At 37.0% G+C, this 19,738-nt stretch overlaps 2 protein-coding genes across 5 annotated transcripts in view; both read right to left on the bottom strand.

The window, feature by feature from the left end:
* The window catches only part of LOC141332154 (CREB-binding protein-like), a 59,856-nt gene extending 57,358 nt beyond the window's left edge, over positions 1 to 2,498 (bottom strand). For all 4 annotated transcript variants that reach the window (XM_073837261.1, XM_073837269.1, XM_073837277.1 and 1 more), the window contains exon 1: positions 1,688 to 2,498. In XM_073837261.1, the coding sequence (XP_073693362.1) occupies positions 1,688 to 1,775 (88 nt within the window). In that variant the 5' untranslated portion in view covers positions 1,776 to 2,498. The remainder of the gene's footprint in view (positions 1 to 1,687) is intronic.
* A 1,327-nt stretch (positions 2,499 to 3,825) lies between these two features.
* LOC141295723 (adenylate cyclase type 9) overlaps positions 3,826 to 19,738 on the bottom strand; it is a 94,985-nt gene continuing 79,072 nt past the window's right edge. Inside the window, exons 8-10 of the mRNA XM_073827026.1 lie at positions 16,201 to 16,360; positions 13,549 to 13,691; positions 3,826 to 9,674 (exon numbers count right to left, since the gene is read on the bottom strand). Of these exons, the coding sequence (XP_073683127.1) occupies positions 8,393 to 9,674; positions 13,549 to 13,691; positions 16,201 to 16,360 (1,585 nt within the window). The 3' untranslated portion in view covers positions 3,826 to 8,392. The remainder of the gene's footprint in view (positions 9,675 to 13,548; positions 13,692 to 16,200; positions 16,361 to 19,738) is intronic.

Below are 19,738 nucleotides of genomic sequence, written 5' to 3'. Positions count from 1 at the left end.
TCTTTTCGGGCTGGATAAGTGATATATTGAAATCGTTTTGGTGGGCGTGTCAGCTGCGTACTTGCAGAAACAGGTAACTGATCCAACACTAAATATATTTCTTTATGTACCTAATTATACAGGAAATAATACACAGTACCTTATATCTGGTATTAGTATCTGAAATTGATTCGATTATACAGTAAATAATACAATACAAGTCTCTGTTACTACATTGCTCGTTATATTGAAATTCAAATCTTTGAAATAAAGCTTATGTCTTTAAGTCCGTACCATTTGTAGTCAGCGGTGTTCTCCGAGTCATGGTGTGTATTTTTAATGTACCTGATTGAGCAACATCTATTTCAGACTCTTCAGATCAGCAAATTCTGTAATGATTTACTAACATTACCGTTTCCATCTGAGTAAAATGCTGTGTATGTTGAATTAATTATTAATTTAACGAACAAATCATTACCTGCTTCAAAATGAATAACGTTACTGTTAAATATTGTTGAAATATGCAGTTAGTCTACTGTACGAATATAAACAACAAAATGACATAAACCGTGAATAACTGTACTGAGATCGTATGATGTTTGTTTATCTGATGTAACTTACGCGACTGTAATGTAGGCTATGAACGTACATTTTTAATAAGCAGAGGGAATTCCCAACATTAACCGTTTACATGCTTAGGACGTTTGCATTGTGAAAATGTACAGTGAGACTTCAGGTATAAAAACACTGACTTGCAATGTGATGTTTTCTCAATAAAATCGTATAGTTTCCTATTCATTCAATGGAACGTAATGCGAATACTAGGGAATACTAATATGGCGGCGCGGTGGCTTCACTTTTATGACGTCATGAGCAATCCAGTTCTCTATTATAGATCAGTGATATTAACACAATTCAACTGGTCACTTGGTTATTTAATACCAAAACTACTGCTATATGTCAGCATTTTGCATTTAAACTAAAGCACCCAACAAACAATTCTCAAACATGTATAACTTAAATAATTAAGCAAATAATTATTTCTCTATTTTTGAGAAATACACGGCTTAACCATTAAGACAAAAATCATAGATAAAATGTATATATCCCCGACTCTTTCGGTCAAAAATAACTGCATATTCAACAATAGCAACGCTCATTAGAATAACTATTCATAATAAAATATGTATAATGCATACGATCTTACTGTTGTTTAATGATCATATAGTTGTTATTATGTAAACATTGGTTCTGCATATGAGTTTCTAAACAAAAAACTAAACAAAAACAATAGACATCGGTGATAAAAAATGAAGCATATCTCAATCTTTAGCAAAACCTGGACGTGGTCTGTGGGGGTTTGAGATGGAGAACCGACTCTAGCCGGTTCTGACGGGACAACCGAGTGTCTTACCTGAACTGATGGATTTGTGATGGGACAGGTGAGAGAGATTTCAGATGTTGAGACTTACCTGGTATCTGATAGGACAGGTGAGATGGCTACCTGAACCCTGCCTTAAAGATTTCTCATTAACCACGTGAGCGTTTTACCTGGTCTAAAGGGTTTCGGATCGGACAACCGAGCAAACGACCTATTATAAAACAGACGACCTGGGAGCTCAGAGGGAGAGGTTCGTCCAGATCTGATCTAGATGTTAGATGTGACGGATGAGGTTTTCATATTTGACAGGTGTGATCAGCATCTTACCTGGAGTGTCGGAGGAGGACAGCGCAGGTGAGTTGAGTTTGGGCCGCTTTGCGCTGGAGGGACCCATATCCAGTAGATTATCAGCCATCGTGCTCTCTCGCTTGACAAAAAACACGTTAAAGCAATAAATGCGTCTTCCAAGAGCCCGGGAGGGGGGACAAAGCGAAATAAATCAAATCAACCCTCGGGTTTTTCTATTATTATTCAGCGATCAGGGGCCAATAATTAACAGATGGGGCTCAAACGCGACTCAACAGCGCCCCGCTCCGCCACCGCCATTCACCCCATGATAATCCAACACCCAAAACCCGCATAATTAACCTTAATGATCACCCCAAACCCCACGGAAATAAATTATATCATCGTTAAAACCGAGAAACAAACGACGAAGGGAGAAAAATCATCAATCCCGATGCCTTCAAGTGGCTCGCGTGGCTCTGTTCAAAAGGGCTATTTTCTGCGAATAAAAATAAAGACCTTCAAGCTCCATGTCCAGCCCGAGTCGAATAATCTGCGAAGTCCGTAAAAATAAATGAAAAACGAAAGCGAAGATTTCTATTTTAATATAGGCGAGTGGCACAGGAGCGCCGCTCGCGCTGAAGGGGGAAATCAGATATACGGGGGTTTTCCAGCCGACCACAAAAACGGCTCCATTACGCTAATATTCGCCACAAAGATCCGCGATTCGGCCCGAAGCTTGTCGTTTCCGTCGCAGGGAAGCGATTTGGGCCGGTTCCGATGGAGCCGGCTGCGTTAAAAATAATATAATGCTCTCCCGAAATCCTGACGCTCATCCGCGACAAGATGGCGGCTGTTGATTCCTTCGATACAAAAAGTTTTTTTTTCTTTTCCAGCCAGACTGTGGAGGGGGAGGGGCTGCGCGGCCACGCCCCTTACGCAAACGCGCACGTCACGCAGTCGTAACCAAAACAGCCGCTAGGGGGCGTGGTTTACATGTAAATGGGGTAGATGTAGTATTCAATCGGTTCAACTTTGAGCTTTCCTTTACCAAAGTATACCATGGTAAAAAATACCACTGTCTGTAGTATTAATTGTTAGTATAATACAACGGTGACATATCTTTAATAAAATTGAATGAAAATCGTTTGAACAAGATCTAGAATACCAGTCAAAAGTTTTTATTTCTTCTGATCACCAAGCCTGCATTTATTAAATTTAAAGTAGAGCAAAAACTGTAAAAGTTTGAAATGTTTTTACTATTTAAAATAACTGTTTTCTATTTGAATATCTAAAATGTGATTTATGCCTGTTTACAAAGCTTAATGTTTAGCATCATTACTCCAGTCTTCGGTGTCACATGATCCTTCAGAAATCATTCTAATAGTCTGATTTGCAGCTCAAAAACATTTATTATTATGTTGAAAACAGCTGAGTAGAATTTTTCCAGGTTTCTTTGATGAAAAGAAAGTACAATGGAAATATTTTGTAACATTATAAATGTATCCATCATCACTTTTGATCAATTTAAAGCATCCTTAAATAAAAGGATTAATTTCTACAATTTCTTTCTCAAAAAAAATACACTGACTCCAAGCTTTTGAATGGCATAGTCTATAATGTTAAAAAGCATTTTATTTTAGATAAATGCAGATCTTTATATTTATCAATTAATCTTAAAAAATGCACTCAACTGTTTTAAACATTCATAATAATAATAATAATAATAAATGTTTATTGAACAGCAAATCAGCATATTAGAATGATTTCTGAAGGATCATGTGACACTGAAGACTGGAGTAGGAATCACAGGAATAAATTACATTTTTAAATATATTCAAATAGAAAGCACTTATTTTAAATAGTAACTATATTTCACAATATTACAGCTTTTGCTGTACTTTGGATAAAATAAAAGCAGGCTTATTTTAAAAACCGTACTGTTCAAAAACTTTTGACTGGTTGTGCATATTGCGATTTTGCATTAACTTGTTATTTTAGCAGACCGCTATTAAATTACTGGTACATTCTTGCAACTTTTGCAAACACAGCTGTGTGTATACAAAAATACATGCTTGATTAGAATAAAAGGAATAGGCTTGTGTGGTAGTGTGTGCAAGATATTGTTCAGTGAACAGACACCGAAAAGGCAGATTCACTACAAATCAACAGACAGAAAGCAGACTTCAACACTGTATTATTGGCTTTCCCTTTTCATCCATTAGCTTTGATGTAACAGTATGGCACATGCATTGATATAAATAATACAAAAATGAATTATATGTCAACACACAGAGCAATGCATATGTACAAACATAGGAGAGAGAAAAAACTTTATACAAATGAATACAGATTGAGTTAATAAATGGAGAAGAAACATAAAATCTCAAAATCATACATTCTTGAATAAATACACTCTTTGGCAAGAAGTCCCAGTGTGTGATATTTCTATTTCTATTTAAAACACACGTGTCAAATTTTACATACACACATTTCCTATGTCAAATTGCTTATAATCACTGATTGGGCCAACTAAAGTGATAAAATAACATAAAATGTGGCTCTTCCGCTATCATACATTAGTTCAGCCCTTTCATTCGCACTACGTGTGTTTTTGCTTTCCTCATAATAAAGTCTCAAACAGAAGTAATGAACACAGAATGGAAAGTTCATAAGGAGCACGTTTACATTAAAATAACTGATATAAAACACAAAAATAGTTCAAGCAGCAGTTTAGAGGCTGAAGCGTAATGCTTATTTAGTTGGATCAAGTTTTATATTGCTCTACTACTCTGAAACAGAGGAGCGCATAAGGGTTGTGTGCTCATTCCCGCTCCAGAAAGCAAGGGCACTTTTATTATGTAGCAAAAGATGTGCCCTATAAAATATATTATAAATACATGGATTGCTATGCTTGGAGTCACCAAAAACACATCAGCTGAACAGTATCAAAATCAGCACGGAATAAAAATGACTGGCACCTCGGAGTAAAATGACAGTATTCATCCTGTAAATTTTGAAATGAAGAGCAGTTCACATTCAAAAGGAATATACAGTGAAAATGGACACGTCAAGCTAATCGTTAATAAAAGGCACAGCGCTAAAGATCACATCGAATCTGAAGACATGTATCATACACTAGGTTTCAGTGTATGAAAATGAACAGATAAACAGGATGAAGTCATTTGACTGGTAAATGCATTCTAGATAAGTAAAAGGCACTAATATATACAATAAGAAGTACTGAGAAATCAATCAAAAACAATTCTCTTTTAAATGTATAGGTTCTCGGCATATTGCAAAATCACAGCAATGTCAAGAAAAGTTATGCATTTTCGCATATCCCTATAAATATCACCACTCAACAGCAAATCAACAGCAAAGCTTTGAGCACACAACCCTTTTAAACTAATACAGGTCGCCCATCATAAAGCCAAAAGGTAAGGGGAAAAGCAAAGACATCAAACAGCTATTAAAAGGTAACTCTTGAGACACTAAAATGTATGCAGTATCAGTGCAGATTAAGTTACTCACGAAGTTCAATGTTAAAAAGATTAAAATCTACTTCCTTTTGCTAATATCCCATACAATAATTTACCCTTTACTATTGCACATCAAACGACAAGCAGGCAGAGTCAAGGCTATGGTCTAATCTATTCTAAAACATTCACATGAGTCTGTACATTTGACTGGCCGGCTAAATATATATGTTACCTTATTGCCAGTTCTTGCCACTTTGGTGACTTGATTGGCAACATAATCTCGTCTCTTTACATTTGAGTACGATTAAAGTTTGTTTTTTCACATTTTAACTAATTGAATTCACTTTTATCGCTCAAGATGTCCGTGCTCGATAATTAAAATCAAAGCCAACAGGAAGCGGCGCTCTTGTACTCTCATACGTTATATTCGGTGAGAAAAAAGTAGTATTTGATCCATCGGGAAGTGATTAAATGATGGAAGTAATGAATACCAGCTTTCTACCCCAATTATTGAGGATTTCTGGCCAGAGTTCCTCCAGTTTTAAAGCTTGTTTGCAAATCTACAGTGCCTTGCAAAAGTATTCATACCCCTTCATTTTTTCACGTTTTATGTTGCGGCCTTATGTTAAACCGTTTTAAATTACTTTTTCCCACATTAATCTACATTCTATGCACCATAATGACAAAGCAAAAACTGAACTGTCACGACATTGTGAATTTATTAAAAATAAAAAAACTGAAATAAGTACATTGCATAAGTATTCATACCCTTGACTCAGTACTTAGTTGAAGCACCTTTACAGCCTCAAGTCTTTTTGAGTATGATGCAACAAGATTTGCACATAAACATTTGGCAATTATTTGCCATTCTTCTCCTCAACTCTTCACCTCTTAAGCTCTGTCAGCTTGGATGGGGTCTGTCAGCTTTTTCAGGTTTCTCCAGAAATGTTTGATTGGGCCACTCAAGGACATTCACAGAGTTGTCTATAAGCGGTGTGCTTAGGGAAGGTGAACCTTCTGTCCAGTCTGAGGTTCTAAATGCTCCAGACTTGGTTTTTAGTAAGGCTATCTCTATATTTTGGTGCATTGAGTTTTTTTTCTACTTTGACGAGTCCCTCAGACCCTGCCAGACCAGCACTTTACTTTTGGAATGGTACTCTGCAGATGATGAGCAGTGCCTGGTTTTCTTCAAATATGATGCTTGGAATTGAGGTTCATCAGACAGAGAATCTTGTTTCTCAGAATCTGAGAGTACTTCAGGTGTTTTCATGTATCTTCACTGAGGAGAGGATTGAATCTTGCCACACCACCATAAAGCCCAGATCGGTGGAGTGTTGCAGTGATGTTTGTCCTTCTGTAGGTTGTTCCTATCTGCATATATGATCATGGAGCTAAACTTGAGTGAAGCAAAGGCCCTTCTCTATCAATTGGCCAGCTCTAGGAAGAGCCTTTTTTCATTAAGGGTAATGAAGACTACATGCTTTTATGAACCTTCAATGCAGCAGAGCTGTTTCTGAACTCTTCCCCAGATGTGTGGCTTGATGCAATTCTGTTTCTGAGCTCTACAGGCAGTTTTTTGTTACCTCAGAGTTTGGTTTTTGCTCTGATATGCATTTTCAGCTGTTAGACCATTTATTAAGACGTGTGTGGCTTTCCAAATCACACCCATTCAATTGAATTTGCCACAGGTAAACTTCACTCAAAGTGTAGTAACATCTACAAGCACACTGAATGCCCCTGAGCTAAATTTGAAGTGTCCAAGATAAGGGTATGAATACTTATGCAATAGAATCATTTAAGTTCGTTATTTTTTTTTAAATTTCCAAAGATGTTTAAAACCTGTTGCTTTGCCATTATTGGGTATGGAATGTAGATTAATGTGTTTTTTTTTAAGCAGCTTAACATTAGGCAGCAACATTAAAATGTAAAATTAAGGGGTATGAATACTTTCGGCACTGTATCATTGCTTGCTATCGCAATCCTTTTATTATTGAATTGCTACAACAGTAGCCTTAAAAACAATGTAATTTAGCTACTGATTAACAATAAATGTCCATGCCTTTGCAGCCTAGGTGACATCAGCCGAAAAGAAAAGTCATTTCAGAGTCGTAGCGAGTTTAAATTTTGATGAAAGATAACAAAGACAAACATTTTTGCTTTTACAGCAACGTGCATTGATAAATCGTCCAGAATAAGACTAGGAATGTTTTTAGAAGTAAATGGGGCTAGTGTTGATTTTATGAAACTATCTTAAAACCAACTGCCCACTTTTATATTTTACGTAAGGTCTGAAAGTCACAGTAGCTGATGCATTAATGCAGTTTTGTCCTTTAAGACTATGATCTCAAATTAGCGTTAAGGCAAACTTGCCATGTCGTGTTACAACTCAGCTGTTGGTCAGCTAACCGCTTAGCTGCAGAATGAAGAGCGATAGGAAAAATCGCAAAAAAGAGACAAAAAGGCCATAATAGGCCATAATCAGACAGTTAGGAATACATGCATCAAAAGGGCTATAGAAATGTTTGATATTGTTGACTGTAGGTGATTTTAGCCCATAGCTTGCTCTACATTTCGCTAATACTTCTTCACAGACACTTTTGGCCATGCACCATTCAACGCGATGGTTTTATCTCAGGTCTTTTTAAAACAACAATCATCGCAATATAGAGTTTTGCCGATTCAATACTGATTGATAAACGTCCAACAGAGAGAACTCAAAAAACTACAAATATTCCAAAATAGATCTAATACTTTCACAAAAATCAAAGCGCTTTCTAACTTCAAATGTACATGCTAAATCTTTTAGATCTTCAGCTAAAGATTCGATTGAGAAATCTCTTTTAAAAAATGCCTCATACATATTGTTATCATCCTAAAGGCACTTTATTAAAAGAAAACCATTCACGAAAGGCAGACAATAGTAAGAGCTAGACGGAAATAATATTCGAAATTAGCGGGAATAACTGCAGTCTGTTTAAGGATGGAACTGAGCCGTCCCAATGCATCTCCTCAGCATTTCTCATCCCATGTAGAAAGGGTTCAGGTGGCTCCTCTGAGTTTTTACTGCCGTCCAGATGTAAAAGTATCTCCTGGTTCGACTAGCGCTATTAACACTTCAAGGTTGTGTGCTTAAACTTTCCACATACGCGGATGCAAATCTACACTAGCATACATCCCTAAACACGCCTATCCCTACAAACTCAATGGAGAGCCTGTGTTTAAAGGGTTAAAACCTACAGCGGCATCAATGTTGGCTTGTTTCAAGTCAAAGTTTTGTCATTTCACCCATATACGCAATTTCTCCCTCCATTTTTGCAATGACCTCTGCGACAAGCGGAGAGGTCAAAGTTGGGTTCGGTGGTTTACCGAAAACCACCGGACTTGCGCTCAAGCTGGTTTCCGGTATGCAAGTCAGGCCAACAGCAGACGCAGATCGTTGAGTCTTCGACGTACCATTGCTTCCAGCCTTCTCTGGAAAGTCTCTACCAGTGAATCCCTGTCCGGTAAGTCCTGAGCTCACAGAAAACGATGCACCTACTCTATTAGCGCTGGCCGCTGGGACCATATTTGCGATTTCATCGGTGGGCGACCGTCCGATACTCCCGTCCACCTGTGCTCGGATTTCCGGAGAGACTGAGAGCTGGTATTGAGGTACAGGTCCGCTGTCTGAGCACTTCGGGTAAAGGTAGGTCTTCATTTGACCCTTGCCCTTCACATTGACGGTACCACGGTAGTCAAACTCGTAGTCCATTCCACTGAGCACGCAGAAGCTCTCCTCGCTAACCTGAACGCGACACTCCACGCCAGTTGTGTCCATCCGACTGGCGATGTTCACCGTGTCTCCCCAGATGTCGTAGAGTAGCTTGGTGGTACCAATGACTCCGGCAGTGAGAGGTCCGTGGTTAAACCCAATTCGCAACTTGAACTTAAAGCCAAGCATGTTTTTATTAAAATCGTCCACAACGCGCATCATCTCTAAAGAAAATTCAAAAAGCGCTCTCAGGTGAGCGTGCGGATGTGCTTGATCGCTACACTGTTGCGTGTTGAGCCCTGACGCCGCCATGTAGGAGGCACCAATCGTTTTGATCTTCTCGATATTGGAAAAGTCAGACTTGCGCAAGAGTTCATCAAAGTCCCCGATGAGTTCATTCAGGACCCGGTAGCACTCTTTTCCGCCTTCGTAGCTCTCCTCATAGAACTCGCTGAAGTTGACGATGCTGGCGAAGATGACGCCTACGTTATCGTGGTTCTTGGAGTAGCTTTGGGTCACCTTCAGCTGCTCGGCCACGTGGATGGGGATGATGTTTCGCAGGAGCCAGTCGGCCTGGTCCCGCATGTTTTGGATCTTGATTCGGTGCTGGTCTGCTTCCACGTTGCCGTGGTAGTGTAGACGGTAGCTCACCTCGAACTCGCGGTTGAGGAACCAAACGAGGAGGAGAAGCAGGAAAACGGCAACCAAAGCTTCCGGGCCGAGGAGGTCCTGTGGTCGGGTTGAATCTTCTGCAGGGGACTGGATGTCATTAAAGCTGCTGTTGAAGTCACTGGATCTGGTGAATATAAAGAAAGACACAAAAAGGTTGAGTTTTTTTAAGAGCTATGCTAACATAAAATCAAAACAATAAAATGTGAAACAACAAGTAGTGTCTGTAGTCTTAAGCCCGGCTCATTCTACATGATTTTAGCATAATTCTGGCATGATCTGCTTGACGTAGGGTGCCGTGGGGATTCGTGAACAGCATATTTACTGTAAGAATTAAACATGCTTTTTTTCTTATTAAAACTACAAAAGTCCTTCATTCAAAGGTGTGAGAGATTTTTCTCTTTGTATTTTTACTAGGGGTGGGCATAGATAAATTTTTTTAATCTAGATTAATCTAGATTAAATCTTGGAATTAATCTAGATTAAAATGGCTAATTTGAATTCTGCTGAAGGCATTCAGAATATGTGTGCTACCCAAATAATGACTAAAAGTAAGTCTTTGAGAACGGATCATAAAGCTCATAAAGCTGTTCTATGATAATTTGTTGATGAAAATAAATTATGTTCAATTAGATGTACTTGTGTTTACTAACTAACTAACAATGAAATTATTTTTTCTACCTATTAGATTGTGTTTTTTTTAACGTCAACACCTACCCAGCCCATTACATGTTACACCGTACTTTTATTTTGACAGGTTGCCGTGAAGTTTCTGTGTATACAGTATGATATGATGCTAGTTTTCTCAAATGAAACGGTAAAAGTGACACTCACAGCAGTTTGGGAGATTGAGTTTATCTGTTCATGTGAGATGAAAATGCCAAAAATTACCGGGAGCGTCACGTGTGTTTCAGTATGAGTGTAGTAAAAGCTCGTCTCCATCATGCATACAGCTAGGCAAACGGAACATATCGGATTCATATTAAAACGGTCTTTTTGCATTTCAGTTTTCACAGACACTAGTCCATATCGCGATTTGAATTAAGTGACAGACCAACATTTGATTTATGAATCCAAAAAACGACGAATTTACGTGGCATTTCGCGCTATAGTAGATTTGGTTTTTATGAATGGAGGACGACGTGATCCCGTCTGTGTTTTGGCGGAGGAGACTTAAGCGCGAACATATTCTATAGTCTTTGGTATACATCCGCGTTAAACTATCAAGGTGAAAGTCATCATAGCTTGCGTAGTTTAGACCCAGCTCCCAACCCAAATTTGAGAATAGATTAACGGCGATATTTTTTTTATCGCCCGATAAGAGTTTCACGTTAACGCAGCACGTTAACGCCGATAACGGCCCACCACTAATTTTTACGTTTTATTAATATTAAGCACACAGAAAGCAGAAGAAATATTATATGTTTTATAATATTATTTGTTGCTGCTTTAAGAGCCTTAAAGGAACACTCCACTTTTTTTTGAAATAGGCTCATTTCTCCAACTCCCCCCGAATTATTAAGTTGAGTTTTACCATTTTGAAATCCATTCAGCCGTTCTCCTGTTCTGGCGATATCACTTTTAGCATAGTTTAGCATAGATCATTGAATCCTATGAGACCAACATAGCATCCCGTTCAAAAATGATCAACAAGTTTAAATATTTGTCCTATTTAAAACTTGACTCTTCCGTAGTTATATCGTGTACTAACGAAGAGCTGAATGGATTTCAAAACAGAAAAATTCAATTTATTAACTCGGGGGAGTTGGAGAATGAGCCTATTTCCAAAAAAAGTGGACTGTTCCTTTAAGCCCGGCTCAGTAGGGCTGCTTGATTATGGCAAAAATCATAATTTTGGTCAATACTGTAATCACGATTATTTCACACGATTATGACTGGGTCCAAAACGTTATATTAGGGATTAATTTAAAGACAGCAATACAACTGAAAAAAAGATACAAATAAAAAAAGTGCTTTTTTTGGAGTCTAAAGTAGTCTAACAGCCTACTACAGAAATTGAACGTAATTATTTGAATGTAAAATAAAACAGCATATTTATTGTAAGAATTAAACATGCGTTGTTTCTTATTAAAACTACAAAACAACTGAGCTAAACAATAACTTTACATGTCCGTGTTCTGCTCCATCTCTGATCGCATACACAGAACAGCGCGAGTTCTCTTTCTCGTTTTTAAGAACACAAAATCAAAGAAACATTAATAAAACAAGCATATCCCATTTTATGAAAGTCATGTTACATAATTTTGCTGATTTGCATGTGAAATTAGGCTTTTAAGGAGGAAAGGGGGCAAAATGGGGCACAAAAATCATTTCTGTATTTTCATTATCTTTTGAAGCCGAAATCGAAACTGAATTTCGATTAATTGCATAGCCCTACTTTCTGATGACAAGACAGAGCAAAACACTCAGTTTTGTTGCTTTGTTAGTTTACACTCATTGCACCTTCAGTCTAGTCCCGTGCTATCGAAGACAGCACACTCGATGGCAAGCGATTAACATTTACTCTGACATTATTCTTGTTCATGACACAATGCAAGATTTTAGGAGTCAAAATAATCGCATATTCTGACAGAGTGGCTGCTGTAACCGACAAAAAAAATTGTGTAGTCTGAACTGGCTTTAAACTTACCTCAAAAATAAACGTTCCCAAGTGCTGTAAGAAAAATGACAGCAAAAGGTTAGCTTTGATTTAGTATTAGCATAACATAATCTACGAAAGTCCAATAAAAGCATCATAATTCACAAACTCGCATACATAAATACTTTTATTCAGTAAGGATGCATTCAATTTTTAAAAAGTGACAGTAAATACATTCATGTTACAAAACAGGTCTATTTTAAATAAATGTTCATCCGAACTTTCTATTCATCAATTAATATTGAAAAATCAGCATACTAGAATTGTCATGTGATGTGACACAAAAAACTGGACTAATGATGCTGAAAATTGAGCTTTGCATCAAATAAATTACATTTTAAAATATATTTACATTTTATTATTTCACAATATGTAATCCTGGACCACAAAACCAGCTGTAAGGGAATTGAGATGTATACATCATCTGAAAGGGGAATCCATTGATGTATGGTTTGTTAGGTTAGGACAATATTTGGCCGAGATACAATTATTTGAAAATCTAGAATCTGAGGGTGCAAAAAAAATCTAAATATTGAGAAAATCACCTTTAAAGTTGTCCAAATGAAGTTCTTAGCAATGCAAGTTACTAATAAAAAATTAAGCTTGATATATTACTTGGTAGGAAATGTACTAAATATCTTCATGGAACATGATCTTTACTTAATATCCTAATGATTTTTGACCCTTGCAATGTATTGTTGGCTATTGCTACAAATATACCCGTGCTACTTAAGACTTTGTCTGGTTTTGTGGTTCAGGGTCACATATTAGTATTTAACGTTATTTTTTGATTCAACGAAGAAGGACTTCATTCAAAACTTTTGAATAGTAGTATACATAAAATATTACTTCTTAACAAGCCATTTAAATATCGTTCTCAACTTGGTTTCCAGTTAAAATATCAAAAAATTGTCTTTTCTACAAACATTTCTCATTTGTTTTTGTTTAAAATAATGCAAAACTGCAGTCAAAATATGTTCTCATATTTCTCGCAAAACCTTTCTTATTCACTGTTTGTTAATGAAATTAATAGATTTCTAAATATTTTATCTTGAAAATGACAAAAACACTTTTCTGTGTAATATGTGAGCCACACTTCAGTTTGATGACCAATTCTCACTATTTACTAAGACTTTTTCCTCAACAAACTCCTAATCTGTTGCTTATTATTAGTTAGTAAGATTGTTAAGTTTGTGTATGGGGTAGGATTGGTCTCTAAAATATGGTCATGCAGAATAAGCACTAATAAACAGCCAATATACATGGTAATAGGCAACTAGTTAATAGTGAGAATTGATCCCCAAACTGAAGTGTTACCATATGTGCATGTGGTTGTTTGAACCTGCAAGGAGGGCTCCAGAGCACACTGAGAAAGGTGAGTCCCGCTAGCGTCGCCAGGGTTGAACGCATCCAGAAACTGAGCTGGCAGAAATTGCTGTACTGGATGATGGCAATTATGACAGCACAGCAGGTGAACATGGTGAACTGGGGAAAAGAATTAGACATGAATTAAACATGCTCATGCTCGCAGCAGCGGACGTGCAGGATTGCGGTTTACAGAAATATCCACTTCCCTGACTCAGAGCAGCATTAAATTGCTTCAATTACTGCATCTTTGCTGTTTAGAGGTCACCAGACATGTCTATAAGGTGTTACATAATAGATATGTACTGTACCATACATACTTCAAGTGCACACTTAAAAGCATTTAGCCCAGCATGCAGCATGTAGCTTTGCTACTCATTTAATACATATAAAATGCTTTCTTGTGTTTTAACATAAATACTTTTTATTTACAGCTCTTTTTGAGCTCTTTTGAGAAATAATCTACAACTTTCTAAGGAATGCCATCACTGTACTGCTGCAGTACTTTTTTTGAAAGGGAAAAGATTGAAATGTTAAACAAATGCTATTTCTATTAAAGGGGAGACACTGCAGGCAAAAACAAAGTTTTTTCATGCACCTGTCAAGTTTGAGATTTTGGGCTTTTTGGTGTTTCATAAAGTGTTTTTTCAGACTAGTTGAAAGAAAACACCCAAAAGACACTATTATGTGTTTCTTTTGTAGCACTTCATCTATTTGTGTCAATAGATTTCAATTACAATTCATTTTTTTAAAGGCCGTTTTCTCAAAATGAGTTTTTTCTCCTACACTGAGCCATAAATCTCCACTTCAGTAACACTTACACACACCAAACTTCACATTTTTATTCCTGTCTGAAGATTTTTACAGAGGGATTTGTTCATATAAATTTTGTCTATTTTTATACAACATTTTGTCCCCCCCAAAATAGTAAAAAATACAGTCGTGGCCAAACGTTTTGAGAATTACATAAATATTGGAAATTGGAAAAGTTGCTGCTTAAGTCTTGACATGTTAAAAGGAAGGTGATGCTTGAAATCATTGTTCTTCCATTGTTAACCATGGTGACCTGCAAAGAAACGCGTGCAGCCATCATTGCGTTGCATAAAAATGGATCCACAGGCAAGGATATTGTGGCTACTAAGATTGCACCTAAATCAACAATTTATAGGATCATCAAGAACTTCAAGGAAAGAGGTTCAATTCTTGTTAAGAAGGCTTCATGGAGTCCAAGAAAGTCCAGCAAGCGCCAGGATGGTCTCCTAAAGAGGATTCAGCTGCAGGATCGGAGTGCCACCAGTGCAGAGCTTGCTCAGGAATGGCAGCAGGCAGGTGTGAGCGCATCTACACGCACAGTGAGGCCAAGACTTTGGGAAGATGGCCTGGTGTCAAGAAGGGCAGCAAAGAAGCCACTTCTCTCCAAAAAAACATCAGGGACAGATTGATCTTCTGCAAAAAGTATGGCGAATGGACTGCTGAGGACTGGGGCAAAGTCATATTCTCCGATGAAGCCTCTTTCCGATTGTTTGGGGCATCTGGAAAAAGGCTTGTCCGGAGAAGAAATGGTGAGCACTACCATCAGTCCTGTGTCATGCCAACAGGAAAGCATCCTGAGACCATTCATGTGTGGGGTTGCTTCTCATCCAAGGGAGTGGGCTCACTCACAATTTTGCCCAAAAACACAGCCATGAATAAAGAATGGCACCAAAACACTCTCCAACAGCAACTTCTTCCAACAATCCAACAACAGTTTAGTGAAGAACAACGCATCTTCCTGCACGATGGAGCACCGTGCCATAAGGAAAAAGTGATAACTAAGTGGCTCGGGGACCAAAACGTTGACATTTTGGGTCCATGGCCTGGAAACTCCCCAGATCTTAATCCCATTGAGAACTTGTGGTCAATCCTCAAGAGGCGGGTGGACAAACAAAAACCCACTAATTCTGACCAACTCCAAGAAGTGATTATGAAAGAATGGGTTGCTATCAGTCAGGATTTGGCCCAGAAGTTGATTGAGAGCATGCCCAGTCGAATTGCAGAGGTCCTAAAAAAGAAGGGCCAACACTGCAAATACTGACTCTTTGCATAAATGTCATGTAATTGTCGATAAAAGCCTTTGAAACGTATGAAGTGCTTGTAATTATATTTCAGTACATCACAGAAACAACTGAAACAAAGATCTAAAAGCAGTTTAGCAGCAAACTTCGTGAAAACTAATATTTGTGTCATTCTCAAAACTTTTGGCCACGACTGTACATTGTTTTTTCTGAATTATGGAGTGACAATATGAGATAGCCAAAATCCCCTTTGTCAAAAACATGACTATAATATGTCAAAATAATTAAACAAATTTTATAACTGACTTGATCCAGTGTTTAGATTTACGTACTAGAAATGTATGCAAATTAGCGCATATTTGATTAAATAATGCCTTATATGCATATTTAAACCTAACATTTTAGAAAACTTGTAATACAAAACATGTTTGCAATTATCAATGTAATCAATTAACTGGGTGATTAAGGTGATAACTATTAGTTTTTTTTTTTACCCTATTCACCTGCAGTGTCTCGCCTTATATAAAAAACCATTGGACATACATCCATTACGATTTCTTTGCTGTTGTGATTACCTGTATGGAGTCATGCATATTGCAGGTGATATGTGAAAACACAGCCACAGCGGGTAAAGACACCAGCACCGCTCCGATCATGTGACGGGGAATCCAGCCAGAAATGGCCCAGAGGAGGGTCCTGGTGCAGTTCAGAACCTTGTCCAGGTAAAAGGCTCGTCTGTAGATATACACACATTTCATCAGGACTGTCCCACAAAAGCTATTTGCACTTTGTGTATTGTGCATTATAATGCTATTGCAACCCCTTTTAAAGGGTTAGTTCACCCAAAAATTTTAATTAGCCCATTATTTACTCACCCTCAAGGCATTCTAAGTGTATATGACTTTTTCTTTCAGTCGAATCCAATCAGAGTTATATTAAAAACTGTTCTGACTCCTCCAAGCTTTATAATGGAAATAGGCAAGTGTTTCTCTTCAACAGTCCAAAAACAAGTCAAATAAAATGCATCCATACATAATAAAAAGTTGGGATGCACCGAATGTTCAGCAACCAAAATTATTTGGCATTGTGGAAGCATTTAAAACTGTCAGAAAAAGATGCAAAAATCATAACAAGCACCAACAATATTGCATCGCATGTCCAATATAACTACAGAAGAGTCAAGTTTTAAATAGGACAAATATGGAAACTCGTTGGTCATTTTTGAACACGATGCTATATTGGTCTCATAGGATTCAATGATCTATGCTAAGCTATGCTAAAAGTGATATTGCCAGAACATGAGAACGGCTGAATGGGTTTCAAAACGGTAAAACTCAACTTATTAACTCGGGGGGAGTTGGACAATGAACCTATTTCCAAAAAAAAGTGGAGTGTTCCTTTAAATACATATTTTAAAATCGTTGTTTTGTATTTTTTTTTAATTTAAAAAAAAAATTTTTTTTGAAGAGTAAGATGAAACTGTAAAAATCACATTTTGGCAATTTAATTTATGGTCTCCTGTAGTGAATTGATGTGTTTTTGTAAGAAAATATGGATATATTTAAAACGTAATAACCATTTTTCTCTAGCTTGTGCTAACAGTTGTACATGGAAGCCGTCTTGGACCGATTACATTGTACGTCGGCGTTGTGCAACAGTCACAAATGTTGAAGGATTTCGATATAAGCCAAGAGGAGACTGGTTTTTCTTTGCTAAGGTAAGGAAACTTTGCTTCCTTTGCTCCTGTAAACAACCGTTTATTTTCATGTGCATTCGCATGCGCATGCGATATGCATACATCCTACGCCATCCGCCAAAAAGCATCTTCCGTGTACAACTGTTAGCGCAAGCTAAATTAAATTGATTATTATGTTTTAAATATGGATATTTTTGCTATAGGAGGCCTTTATTCACCACCTGGGGCCGTGTGGAGCATTTTTTATTATAGATGGATGCACTTTATTGGACTTTTGTTTTGGACTGTTGAAGAGAAACACCCGACCATTTCCATTATAAAGCTTTGAGGAGCCAGAACAATTTTAATATAACTCAGATTGGATAATTTTCATTTTTGGGTGAACTAACCCTTTAAGATTGAAGTAATAGCCTATTATGAACAACAAAACATGTCAATAATATACTGGAATATGAGTTAAAAGAGGTAAAACTCCCATTAAAGCTAGTTTTTTTCTGTGTTTATGGACCTTAGCCAGAGTAGATGCCATATTTAATTTCATGTGAACCAGGGTTATTATATTGAGCTAAAACAAAAACCATAAAAAAATAATACAATCAACAGTAACTGATGTAAAATAAGATACAAAACATGTATTAATACAGTGCCTTGCAAAAGTATTCATACCCCTTCATTTTTTCACATTTTGTTTTGTTGCAGCATTATGTTAAACTGCTTTAAATTAGTTTTTTTCCCACATCAATCTACATCTCATACACCATAATGACAAAGCACAAAACTGGTTTGTAACAACTTTGCAAATTTATTAGAAATAAAAAAAGATCCCATTGCATAAGTATTCATACCCTTTTCTGGGACACTCACAATTTAGCTCAGGAGCATTCATATCTAGATGTTACTACACTTCGAGTGGAGTTAAACTGTGGTAAGTTCATTTGAATGAGTATGATTTAGAAAGGCACACATCTCTCAGAAAAGGTCTAACAGCTGAAAATGCATATCAGAGCAAAAACCAAGTCCTGAGGTCAAGATAACTGCCTGTAGAGCTCAGTGACAGACTTGCGTTAAGGCAGTGATCTAGGGAAGAGTTCAGAAAAAAATCTGCCGCACTGAAGGTTCACAGAAGCATTATCCATAAAGGAAGACGACTGGAACAAATAGTAGACTCTAGAAAATATCTGCCAGCCCCCATCCAAGCTGACAGAGCTTGAGAGGTGAAAAGGTGAGGCAAAGAATGGCAGATAATTGCCAAATGCAGATGTGCAAAGCTTGTCACATCATACCCAAAAAGACTTGAGGCTGTAAAGGTGCTTCAACTATGTACTGAGTTAAGGGTATGAATACTTATGCAATGTACTTTATTCAGTGTTTTATTTTTAATAAATTTGTAAAATTCGCAAATCTGTTTTTTGCTTTGTCATTATTATGGTGTATGGAGTGTAAATTGATGTGGGGATGAACTAATTTAAAGCAGTTTAACATAATGCTGCAACAAAACAAAATGTGAAAAAAAAAATGAAGGGGTATGAATACTTTTGCTAGGCACTGTACATTTATATATATTTTTTAAAGTATTACTTATTTCAGCTTGTTGCCAAAGCAACATTTCTCATTTTAATTTAGTTTTTCTTGATGTGCTCAAATAACTCAAATTAAACTGAAATAAAGAGAATAAAAACATCTAAAACCTATTAAAAATGACCAATGACTTCAAATTTAATCTAATTATTACCAAAATTAAAATAAAAAATATGAAAATAAAAACTCAAAATATAGGGATAGTTTACTCAAAAATTCTGTCATTAATTGCTCACCCTCATGTCGTTCCAAACCCGTAAGACCTTTGTTCATCTTCGGGACACAAATTAAGACATTTTTGATGAAATGTGAGAGCTTTCGGACCCTGTATGTTGTGGTACTCTCACAAAGGCATGTAAAAGACTGAGAAATTGTTGAATAAAGTTATTGTTTTTGTTTTTTGTGTGCACAAAAAGTATTCTTTTAGCTTCACAACATTACGATTGAACCACTGATGTCACATGGACTATTTTAACCATGTCTTTACAACCTTTTTGGCCTTAAACGTGTTAAGCATTGCTGTCGATGGAGGGTCAATAAGCGCTCGGATTTCATCCAAAATATCTTAATTTGTGCTCTGAAGATGAACGAAGGTCTTACAGGTTTCGAATGAAATGAGGGTGAATAATTAATGACAGAATCTTCATTTTAGGTGCACTATCCCTTTAATAAAAACTATATTAGTATCTCAATGATACTAAAGTAACACTGATATGAAAAAAATACACAGTATGAATAGTATCTATTCGATTAGTGCATCATGCAGATAATATAACACTGAAAATATTGATACTGACATTAAAGGGATGGTACACCAAAAACTGCGCCAAACCTGTAAG

Source organism: Garra rufa, chromosome 1 (assembly GCF_049309525.1).
Source record: "Garra rufa chromosome 1, GarRuf1.0, whole genome shotgun sequence".
Lineage (NCBI taxonomy): Eukaryota > Metazoa > Chordata > Actinopteri > Cypriniformes > Cyprinidae > Garra > Garra rufa.
Note: the sequence above shows the minus strand (reverse complement) of the source record. Positions and strands in the feature narration are given on the sequence as shown.